General features: G+C 27.0%; 1 protein-coding gene across 1 annotated transcript; it reads right to left on the reverse strand.

The window, feature by feature from the left end:
• Positions 1–7540: 7540 nt before the first annotated feature.
• On the reverse strand, positions 7541–8912 carry LOC110604227 (pathogen-associated molecular patterns-induced protein A70). The gene has a single exon (XM_021742372.2). It carries the CDS (start codon positions 8763–8765, stop codon positions 8028–8030), a length of 738 nt encoding a protein of 245 aa, XP_021598064.1. The 5' UTR covers positions 8766–8912; the 3' UTR covers positions 7541–8027.
• Between the last annotated feature and the right edge of the window lie 4265 nt (positions 8913–13177).

Genomic DNA, 13177 nt, shown 5'->3' on the forward strand with positions numbered 1-13177 from the left:
CATATAATATTATTTTCAAAATAAATAATTATAAAAAAATTATAAATATTTGATTTTTTATTTATTATTAATTTATATTTTTTTAATATTATTTTCTAAAAATTTCATGATGGAAAAATTACAGATTAAAAATTTATTTTCACTTTTATAAATTTTCATGAATATGTTGTATGTAGTTGTTTACTTATTTTGCCTCATTTAAAATAATAGATATAACCCTATAATACTTTGCACTTTCCGATGTTTCTTCTTCTCTTATGTAAGAAGTAAATCCATCGAGATTAGAACTGAGCATTCAACGTTAAAACTAAAAGATTAAATTAAATTGAATTGATATTTTTATTTAGTTCAATTTTTCGATTGATCAGATCAGTGTTAATTTTAATTTTTAGAAAAAAAATTAACTTTTTTATTCGGTTCCATTAATTCGGTCACTGAATCGATTTTTTTATTATTGCACCATTTTTGCCTTTTAAACCTAATTATATAAACTTTCTTTCTCCAAATGTCTTTAATCTAATGTATAGAACAGCCACCCTTCCAACCTCGTCTCTCAAAGCCCAATGTCATTCTTCAATCCTTCTTCTTTCTTCTTTTTCTCACTATTTCCTTCTCTACTCTTCCTCTTCCTCCTTCTTCTTACTGTTTCTTTCACTCCTCATCTGCCTTCTTCTTCTAGCTTCCAATGGATTTATAATATTTTACAAAAATAATGAGTTCACTTTCCCTTCATCCGTCGACCTATTGGCTGTCCTTCCCTAGTGATTCATCACTCTACGGTTCATTGACACCTAGTTCATTCATTCCATCTGTTTCATCTTTATCTGTTTGATTCTTCATCTGTTTGATTTGTGTGTATTGATTATAAGTAGATTTGATTTGAGATTTATATATTGCATCTTCATCTGTTCGATCCTTATCTATTTTATTTGTGTACGTTGATTATAAGTAGGTTTAATTTGTATTTTGAATTCTCTATTGGATTTTTGAATCTTCTCTATTTATCATGTATATGTTTATGGGTATTTATTTATTGAGATTTATAAATGGATTAATCAGATAAATTTGAGGTGTATTTACATATAGTATTTAAAAGTTTGGGATTTGCAATTTTTTAAGTTGTGTTTATTTGTCACTCTTAAATTTTTATCTCAAAATCAAAAATTTTTTAATCAAACTAAATTGATCTAATCAGTTCAGTTCGATTCATTTATTCTCTTATTTTTATTCAATTTCAATTTTTATTTTTTAAATTGAATCCACTTCTAATTGAGAAGGTATTTATATGATTGTAAAATAATTTTAAAATGCATGAATTTTTTATTATTTTTATTATTTATTATTATATATCAATTTTTAGTTAAAAAAAAATTAGATATAAATCTTTTAATAAAGGAGCTCAAAATCTCACTAATAAAACTGAATTAATGAAGACTATCTTATATATTCCAATGCACTATATAAAATTTTAAATACAAAGAAAGAAAAAAAAAAGAAAAAGAAAAAAAAATAAAACCCAAATCCATTTATTCTAAAAGTAATAAAGAAACAATAAAATACAAGTAAAAAAATTAAACCTTCTTATCAATAAATGCAGAAGTTTGAAATAAGCAACAAAGGGTGATAACTAAGAACAGAAGCATAAGCTTTGAGAAGTCTATTGTGCTTTACTTGGTTATTATGAACAAACATTGCATATTGAATTTATGATACATTTTATATATCCATCTATATAGAAGGTAAAAGAAAATATATAATTTTAATTTAAAAATAATATAAAAGATGTACTATTGATTTTATAGTTTTATTCATATAACAACTTTGTGGTATTTTAAATTTATTTTATTATATAATATAATTTTATAATAATCATATTTTTGTATAATATTAAATAATTTATACTATATATAAAAATGAAAAGAAAATCATACAACAAAATCATCTAAAAATTAATAATATATATATAATTAATTTAAATAATAAAATTATCATCTAATTTATATCCTTATTTTAAAAAATTTTAAGTTTATTATATCTTATATATCCTTTTATAATTTTCTTAATTAATTATAAAATTAATTTAAATAATAAAATTATTATTTATTTTAAAAATAAAATTTAAATAATAAAATTATCAACTATTTTAAAAATTAAATAACTATTGTAAATAATTTAAAAGTTTTAACGGCAATTTTAAAATTTTCTATATTGTCTTACTTTCCACTTTTATATATAATATAAACAAATTATATGTAAAATAAAAAAATAATAAAAAGTATATGAATTTATTAATCATAATAATTTAATTAAATAATTTTTATTTTATTTCTAAACATAATACATCATCAAATTTTAATTTTCAATATAAGATAATAATTTATATATATATATATATATATATTTTTTTAATTTATTATTTTCTTTAAAAAAATAATTTAATTTACAATAAAATTTAAATATTAAAAAACATCTTCTATAATAAAATTTCATTAAAGACCTTTTCAATCAATTTAAGTTTAAATAGACTAATAATATAATTAAATAATTAAATTAAAATTTTTTAAATAAAAACAAATAGTAATTATTTTTTTAAAAAATAATTTAATGTATGATAAAATTTCAATACAAATAATTTAAATGGTAAGTGAATTTTTCTATGATAAAATTTAATCAATTAAGAGATTTTTTCAATCAATTTGAACTTATAAACACTAATATAATTAAATAATTAAATTAAAATTTTTAAATAATAATTAAATTATAATCAATAAAATATATCAGTTTTAATATTCCTTACCCTTCTTTTAATTTTTATATATAATATAGATAAAACTAATATTTAATTATAATAAGATTAGTTTGATCTCATCTAAAGAGTTTGGGGTTAATTTGGTAAAAATTTTAAAATGACTCATTTAGACATCATAAGTTGATATAAAGGTATATTTAGACCCTCTTTTATCTTTACCTTTTGGAGAGTTTTTTTTTTTTTCTCTCCATCGTCGATTCTATGCTCTTTACGTTCTAATCAAACGATGGGAAACAAAAGTATATTTTGTTTTATTTATTGATTTGTACTGCCAATTGCGTTCTCCCTCTTCACTTTCTAGTTAATGGTTTTTCTCTTCTTTGTTTATTACCTTCATATTACATATTAAAGCTTTAATAGGTAAGAGGGCTTTGCTTGATATATGGTTGTGGTTGGTTTTTGATAGGTCTAGGCTTTGTGCTTGGTGGCAAGCATGGTCGCAGGTCCAGGATAGAAACGACTGGTCCATGTCAGAGTTGCTTAATTTCAATTTCGCACTTTTCAACGGAATAACTTTTTTTTAATTGTTTAATTTTAATTAAAATATAAAATAAATTATATCTAATTCATATATTTTAATATAATTAATAAATTAATAACTCTATTTTTAAAACTGTACACTTAAATTTTTATATTTTTATTTCATTTAAATTAAAAAAATTTTCATCTCTAAAATCCATTAAAAAATATATATATTTAAAATTTCTTTGAAAAATCTCACCGTTTCCCACGTTCTCTCTTTACTTCCCTTCACATTAATGCCCCTATGATAAAAGATTATTCAAATCAAGTTTTGATTTTCACTTCATTTTCTTTAGCAAATATCTTATACTCCAACAATAAATCTTCTTAATTTTTTTCACTTGCTCAGATGCTCACCTTCCTCTTTGTTCCCAAATTCTTCCTCTTTGCTCCCAAATTCTTCCTTCTCCTTCACAAATTCTACCCATACAACTCCACTAGGCTTTATTGGAGATCTTCCAATTACAGATACAACATCTGCTTCCTTCATTTTCTATGACTCACTTTTTCACATGAATCTTCCTCCACAACCTCCTTTATTCAAGAAATTATTTCAATCTCTATCTTTATGTGGTACTCTTTGTCTGGCTCAAGAGGCATCTACTTGTTTAATGGTGGAGGAGATAGAACATGTTGAGGGGGAGTGGAGGAGGAGGAAATGTTTAGGGATGTCAGTCGGGCGGGTTTTTGCGGGTACCCGATCCGCCCAAACCCTATTAGGACGGATTTGGGTTTTTATAAAACGGATTTGAACGGGTTCGGATTTGAAAAATGCTACCCGTCTCGGATTCGGGTAGGGTTCGGGAATAGGTGCTCGGATACCCGTTACCCGAACCCAATTAGCTATATTAACAAAACTAAGTGAAGTAACCCTAATCCCTAATTCCTTTTTTCATTTTACTCTGCTTTCCTCTCTTCGTCGGCGCCTCTCTCCCTCGCTTCCCTTCCCATAGTTCTCAGTCACGCCTCTCCTCCACTTCTCAGTCACGCCTCTCCTCCACTTCACTGACGACTGCCGGCAGCCCAGTCGGCACCGGCGACGTCTCCTTTCTCTCCCCAGTCAGTGATCTCCCCAGTCAGCGATCTCCCCAGTCAGTGATATCTCATTCTCTCTCTCCAGCGGCGACATCTCCGACTTCCCAATTGGAGACAACTCTTCCCTCTCCCCGGTCGGCATCGGCGATATCTCCTTCTCTCTCCGTGACATCTACTCTTTTCAATTGACGCTTCTCTCCTCCACTTCACTGATGCTAGAGACAACCCTTCCCCTCCTCAATCGGCGTCGGCGACATCTCCTGGAACTCTCTTCAGGTTTACAATCAAATTTTTTGATAATCAAGATCTTTTGTGTGTATGTTCTTGAAAAATTTTTAGTTGCTATTAAAGATTTTTAGAATTTAGGAACTATTTATCTAATTATTTGGATACTATTAAAAAATTTAATTATTTACTATTTGATTAATGTAATACTGTTGATTTTTAGAATTTATGGAATTAATCTGATTATATGATTATAAATCATTATTTGCTGGGTTGCTGAGTTGCTGGTTCTTGTTATTGAACACACTGCTGGGTTTGCTGGGTTGTGCAACTGTTAGGTGTAGTTTATTTGACAGTTTTTCTCATCGAATTGAATTAAAAAAATCGGGTTTGGGTATTGTACGGGTATTGCTAAACGGGTTCGGGACGGGTTCGGATAGTAAAAATAAAATATTAAACGGATTTGGGACGGGTTCGGATTTTATAAATATAATCGGGTTCGGATTTGGGTACCCTGAATTTCGCGGGTACCCTACCCGTTGCCATTCCTAGAAATGTTTCCACTATTTAAAGTTTCAAGGTCTTGAATGCTTTGACCGGATAAAGTTTTTGCTACATGAATAACGGGACAACAATACTCAAAGGAATGGAGGAAAAATGAAAAAAAGATTTTTAAGAATTGGAATTGAGAATAATGGATACAAGAATGGAGATTTATTTTTCTAAGGAAAGTTTAGAAAGAATAAAAGAAGAAGAAATCAATTTAGAATAGAAAAAATGGGTATTTTTGAAATAAAAAAATCACTCTATCCTTTAATTAAAATTTAAAATATTGAATTAACTTATTAATGGATGTAGGAATGTGTAATTTGAATTATTATAAAATATAAGAATTTAAGTGTTTGATTTTAAAAATAAAATGATTAATTTATTAATTATATTAAAATTTAAAATTTAAAGTGTAATTTATTCTAAAATATATTAATAAATTTATATATATATAACTCTTAATAAAAATTTTGAAAATGACTTTTGAAAATAATTTTTTTAAAAAGATAATTTACTTTTTATTTGTCATGATAAGAAAAATAATTTTTATTAACTAAATTTTATAAATTTTATATATTAAAAAATATAAAATATATTTAATGACAGTCGGACTTCTTATTAGTCATGCCTTAAAGAAGAACGTAGGTTCAAGACTTACCAGGCCTTTCTCAAAACCAATCAGCTCCGCGTAGCGTGCCCTAGCTCAGCAAAATGAACTAGGCCGAACAGGTCACACGTATGGATCCATCTAAAAAAAGTCTAACCAAGTGACGTGACAGGAAGTAGGGGAGTAGACCCAATCATCTCGCAGTCCTACCCGCATACGTGCTGGAAAAAATTAAATGGTCATCTGACAAGGAAATGAGTCTTAACACATCTGTATGTACGAAACTGAGTGATAGAAACAGCTAACATTATAGCATAAAAGCATATATATCACGAGCAGATACAAAGGGGTTTTCTTCTGACTTTTTTCTGGACTCCATATTTTTTTATTTTATTTTTCTCTGCAATTTTTGTATATTCATCAGGACATCTTCAGTAGACGCTTGACCATTTTTTTTTATTTTATAAGTCTTTTCATTAAATCGAATATTGAGAGACTCATATAATGAATCCGTATGATGGAGTAAGAAGAAAATCAGATTGTTATGAAGCGAGAGAAAAATCAGATTTATCATTATTTTTTTTTTTAAATATTTTTTATAAAACTGATAAAACCTTAAACTTTATTTCATTTCCAATTAAAATAAAATAATGTTTCGAAAAATTTAATATGTTCTCAATAAAGCCAAGTAGACGACTAATTTTTTATTTTTAGTTTCGGACCTTTTGGTTGTTGCAGGAGCACATGACTCAAATCACAGCTAGGACTGGTGATTGTCCACGTAAACCCTGACGTGGCGTCCTTTTTTTTATTAATCTTAATTTTAGCTTTTATTATAAATAAATTATCATATTTCGTTACTTTATTGCTACATTTTAATAGCTACATTATTACGGTAGTTTTTTTCTTCATTTTTTAAATATTTAGACATCGATTTGCTGTTTTTTTTAATTCCCATTATTGTTTAGTTTGCATGTTGCTAAGTTTCATTTCTTTATATATATATTTTTTATTAATTTAAATTTAGAGGGAGAAATATTTAATAAAAAGACAAAACAATAAAAAGAAAAGTTACAAAAGGAGATTTAAAGATATAGAGTTCTAAATATGCATGACTCCATTTTTATTTAAAGAATCATTTTCATTTCTCTTAAAAATCTCCATCTTCTTTTTCTTCTTTATTTTATACAATAGTCATTTCTATATGGGTGAATTTAGTACTTAGAAAAAATACAATTTAATTAACGAACATACAAAATAATTACATATATAATAATACAATTATTTTTTTAATTAAAACTATATAATAATATAATTATTAAAATATTAATAATTTCGATGGTAGTGCATTGTTGTCAGCAGAAAAAACAAGTTATGCAGGTTGTTTTCGAAACAATGAAGGTAGATGACTTTTAGGCTTTCAACGGTTTTTGGATAATTGTGGAGCAATGGAAGCTGAACTATGAAAAATATATTATACTTTAGTATTAGCATGGGATTCAGGTCGAAGAAGATTGAAGTTCAAACGAATTCTCAACTCGCATTAAATTTACTTGCAGTTAGAGGTGCATGAGTTTTTAAAATTGCTAATTTGATGAGGAATTGTCGTGATCTTATCAATAGAAGCTGAAAAGTCAAGATGGTAAAAATTTACAGAGAAGCAAATGCGATAGCGGATCGTTTGACTAGTTTAATCATTGGTAATGATTTTAATTTGAAAATTCATCAATAGCCTTCTGTTACTATTAAAATTTTTAGTAGATACTGATAGATTGGAGCTTTCATCGCCTAAATTAATAAAATAAGGGCTCTATCCCTCTTTTTCAAAAAAAAAAATATATGAATAACAACAGCAATACTAATAAACTGTAGTCATTTACAATCTAATCAATCTTCACTAAGGAGTAATCATCTTTGCTACGCACAATAGCACATGACATGCAAATGCTATACTTACTAAGGCGCTGCGCTGACGCTCTCGCTCTTCTAAGACTAACATAATCCACAAAACAGGGGCATTTCTGTCATTCCACTCTCGGTGCACTCGTCTTCTTTCCACACTTCAAAGTCAATCTGTGCGCCGTATAAGGTCCGAAATGATCACAATACCCGCTGCATTTTTTGGAGAGACTCGCGGTACTACTAGTAGACAGAAGCAGGAAACTTGAAGATCGGCTAAAGCTTTTTAGTCACTGACGATAAAGCTCACTCCTTTGTGACAACACAGAAATCTAAAAGTAAAATTAAAGAAGGCTAGCCAAGAAAATTGAAAAAGAAACTTTACTTTCCTTTAAGCATGTCTCTGTAACGCAAGAGCGAATCCAGTCTCTGCAGCTTTAGTTGCTGCTTAAACCTGTTGATGAAGTCATCGGCTTTCGCGTCAACCCCTTCGTCTCCAAACGACACCGTTTTTTCTATCCTCGTCGTTGCTGGCCTTCTTCGCTCTACGCTCTCTCCGTCCTCTTCCTTCTCCACGACCACTTCTCTTTCACTCGCTGATTTCTTCATCTTCTCACGTGCCTTCCTCTCCGGAGCTGCTCTAGGCTCAGATTTACTCCTCTTCACCTGATGATCAACATGACCGGCATCCATATGTGGTTCCGAAACAGGTTCAGCCACAATTTTTGTTTCTGGTTCGGATGTGTAGAAAGAGGAGAACTTTATGGACTTGACCCTTTCTAAGAGGGAAGGGGCTCGTTCAAGTTGAGCCGGAGGAACCTCAGTTAGGCACTCTGGTTCGGAGTCCTGCACTGGGTCCGCCGTGCCTTCTACTTGGGGGGCTGAGTCGGACGATGGGTAGTTGTAGAAGGATAAGTTGATGGACTTGACTCGTTCTAAGAGGGAAGGGGCTCTAGCAAGCGGTCGGATTTCCTCTTGATGTTGTCTTCTGTTGGAGCCGAAACGGGAGGTGAGAGCAATGGTGCCGATCACCAAGTTGAGCAATAAGAAAAGATAGGCGGGTGTAAACAAGCCGGTGGCGAAACCCCACGTCGAAGCTGGCGATGCTGCGTCTGCCATGGTTTCTGTGGGCTTCTGCAGTTCAGACTATATAGCAGAAAGACTAGAGAAATGGTTATTTGTGAAGACTAAGAGGCGGAGCGGTGGTGGTATTTAAGTTCCATCTCCATGTTATGGACGGTGTTCTTCAGGTCAACGACAAGTCATAATTTTAAAATAAAATATTGCCTTAATTAATGGTTTCCAGAGTGCCAGAAGAGTAAAATGAAGACGGAAGAGAGTAATTGAATTTCATCTTTTCTTTTGGAAGAATTACTTTTACATGGTTAAAATATAATATAATTAATAAACTGATCTCTCATTTTCAAAGGCAAACACTTTAAGCCCCTTGCAAATGGTAACTCTTCCATCTTGAGAATTGTGAAATTTCCCTTTTTTTTAAATATTCAGAATAAAGCCTAAACCCATATTTTGAAAATCTAATTCATTTTCTCTCTTAAATATTTTTCTTTTCCATTTTCTCTCTCACGTCCTCTTTTCTCTTCTTCACACTCAAACAACTGGCCATCTACAGTTCCGATGGCCAAGAAATCCACCACTTACTCAGCCACGCCCATCACCATTATCGCTGTTGTTGAATAACTATTGCAAAAGGATCTTGTTTTTCTCGATGAGCAGGAAGCAAATGATCTCAGTTTTTGAGAACCCATTAACACATATGACCTTTAATATTGAATCCCTAGAAAGCGTTGAAAATGAGTTCATTCTTTGCTTTAAAATCCTCTTCATAATCAAATTTCTCAACGATCAATCAAAAAATTCAAATCCCAAAGGCTTGTCAAGACTAAGAAACAGCAAGAAGTCGTGAATTCAGACGTATAGTTTAGTGGAAATGACAATGATTGATGATGAGAGAAAAGGAAATTATTGTTTGTTAGTCATTATCATTAGGATAAGCATCTACAACCTCTAAGTTTTTTGTACATATATTTTATAAGAAAATTGATAAAAATAAAAAAATCATATTAATTTTATACTATGTAATAAATTATTTATAATATTATTAATGATCTGAGATTCAGAGAAATAAGATTTTTATAATGAATTATGTAAAATTTAGAAAAAACTTAAATCTAGAGGCGAGTATTTCTCCTTTTATAGGTTTTCTTTTGTCTGCTAGTGACGTGCCAACAGAACGAGTATCATTAGACCAACTGTCCCTGCTACGCTGATACGGACGTACAAGGGAATCAGATCTCTGCCCCATGGGCAACAGTCTCTGATTCTCTCTGTGCGCGGGTAGGCGGGTCTGCAAGGCGGATGGATGAATCCTCCTTCGGGTTCCGGGCTGGACCGGAGAATAGGAACAAAGCAGGGCCCAAATGGGATCGACCCGAGGTGTAGTGAAGACAAGGCCGGCCTAGTGGAGAAAGCCAGATGAAGCCCGGTCGTGAGGCTGAGCGGACTGGACCCAATTGGCGTGAGTGGCTTGAGGATTTCTAAGTAATGAACTATTTTCTTGGGCCTGACCCTAGACTGGGGCGAGGTGAACTTAGAAGTCATCAATTATATAATATGATATAATAATTATTAAAAACAAATTATGAACTGTTATTATAGGATATGATCACATAATAAGAATATAATAACTTTACATGTCGCAATATAATTTCATTAATAGAAATAAAGACCATAATATTATAATACTCGGTACTTCATCAATATTCGTCCGCTCCAGAATAGATTGAATATTTATAAAAAAAATTATCATTAACAGATATAATTTAATAGATATTCAATATGAAATACGCGACTCACTGGTTCGTATTAGTTATATTTTAAAAAATTCAATAATTAACAATATCTTTTTAAATATAAAAGCAAATTTGCATATAGTTTAAAGTATACATTATATACTTATTCTAAATTCAAAACAGTCTGTTATATTCATTAACCCTATCAATTTACTCGTTTAAAGTGGTTGGTTTCTATGAACATTTTTAAATTTTAAAAGCTATTATTAAATTGGGATTTTTAATATAATAAAAAAATAAAAAAAAGTCCATTTCATATGTGTTATTTTTTTAAAAGAGAATAGGAAATAATAATTAGCTTCTCAATTTTTCAAATTTTAGCTAGAAAAGCAATTTTAAGTTCTCTTCTGATTTTCTTTATAATAAAGTTTGCTTTCAATATTAGAGACAATTTTTTTTATTAAAAAATTATATTGTAACATCTTTTATCACTAAAATTGCATAATTATTTTATTTAAAATTATAAAATTAGTTATATTATAATAAAATGATGCGTAGCAAATAAAATAATTAAAAATTTAAATATAGCTTCTATTATTTTTTAATTATGCAAGTTATAAATGTTTTATTTTATTGTTTTGAATTAGAGAAATTAATTAAACTGTTTCTCTCAATAATATATAAATGATACTTTACCAAAAAATACTTTTTAAATCACAACATTAATGCCAAACTGGACTTTAATCAAATTTCATTCCTCTTAAATGAATTTTATGCTATCTTAGTTTATTTTTTATTTATTTTTATTGTTATATTATAATAATAATATATAAATTAACTATTATATTTTTATTTTATTTTTAAAATAATTTTTTATTAATTATTTTTTAAATAAGTATCGAGAATATCTTTTAATATTTAATAAAAACTAATATTTTTAAAAATAATATAATTAATAAATTAATAAATTTTTTTCTTAATATATATAAAAATAAATAAATAAAATAAATGAAAAATTATAAGACTGAAATAATGTTTTTATTTTAAAAATATTAAAATTAATAGAAAATTTTACTATTTAGTTTATATATTATATTAAAATTTATTAATTGATTTTTAAAAATTATATTAAAATATATATAATATTTTAAAAAATTTATTAATTAATTTTTATATTAATTTTAGTTATTAAATATTTAAAAAATTTTAAAATTTTTTAATATAAATTATAATTAATAAATTTTTTATAATTTTAAATAATTAATTAATAAATTTTTTAAAATATTATATATAAATAATAAAATAATTTTAATAGAGTGATTGATTAATAATTTTTTAAAATATTATATTTTAAAATTAAAAGACCGTGTAGTAATAATATAAATACTAAATAATAAATTTTCTTTTCGACGGTTTTACTGAACACAACAAGCCAAGATAGAAGTTGTTAGAAGGTACAATGTATTTGTTACTTGCCAGCTGTTTTATTGGATGCTGTGATGTGGGACCGATTCAACGTTACATCAGATAATGATTTGTTGACCCGCTAATTATAAAATCATCTTTTTACGACACTGTTAAAAAAAAATTGACAAAAACAAATTGTGAAGCGAGCAATTATTTTGTATTTTTAGAGTCACATTACATTACGTGTTATTTTAATTAATCAAATTAAAATATTCTATTATTAAATATATTAAATAAATATAAATAATTATTAATTCATTAAATATTTTTATTTATATCTTAGATTATAATTGATAAAGAGTATTAATTAAAAATTACAATTCTGCTTATTCAATTTAAAATAAATTAAACTGAATAAATAAAAAATTAAAATTTTAATATTTATAAAAATTAAATTAAATTAAATTAATTTGATTTGATTTAATTCGATTGGATTTGATAAATTTAAATTTTTAATAAATATTTTATTTTTTATATTTTATTTTTTATATTTTCAAATTTAATTAAAATATTTTAATTTTAACATGATCTAATCTCTTTATATTATTATTATTAATCTATTCGATTTAATTTTTTAAATTTTTTTAATTAAAATCGAACCTAATTGAAATAATTTAAATTTTTAAAATTAAAAATTAAATCAAATCGAAATAAATAAAAAATTAAACTAAAATTTTAAATTAATTTAATTTAATTAATTTTTTTAATTTGAACCAAATACTGCTAATTCTTAATATTAACTCATCATATTATATGATATTGTATTGTATATTTTTTTATATGAAATAAATGAATTTTATTAAATTTTATATTTAAATTTTAAATATTTTTTAAAATAGTATTTTATTTTTTAATTATTATTAATATATATAAATAAATAAAATTAAATAAATCAGAATTTTGTTTAAATTAATCAGAATCGATTATTTCAATATGGTTTAAAGATAATATTAGTTTAATTTAATTTATAGTTTGTTGAAATTTAGCAATTGAGTTTTTAGAAAATATGTACTTTTTTTATTCATTTTGAAAATTGAAAAAAATCAACTTTGATCCTCTAATTTCAGTTTTGATTTCAAAATTTAAAATCATTATTAGTTTAAAACTATTTTTCACAATATAAATGTATATGTATGAAAGCTGAAACTAAATAATTAGTTAACAGTATTAAGCCACCAGATCATTTTAAAAATACTTAAAATAATGCCACGTGACATCCTGCATTAATGCAGTTTAAAGTTTGTGAGATTA

The sequence above is a fragment of the Manihot esculenta genome, chromosome 16 (assembly GCF_001659605.2).
Source record: "Manihot esculenta cultivar AM560-2 chromosome 16, M.esculenta_v8, whole genome shotgun sequence".
In the NCBI taxonomy this organism is placed as follows: domain Eukaryota; kingdom Viridiplantae; phylum Streptophyta; class Magnoliopsida; order Malpighiales; family Euphorbiaceae; genus Manihot; species Manihot esculenta.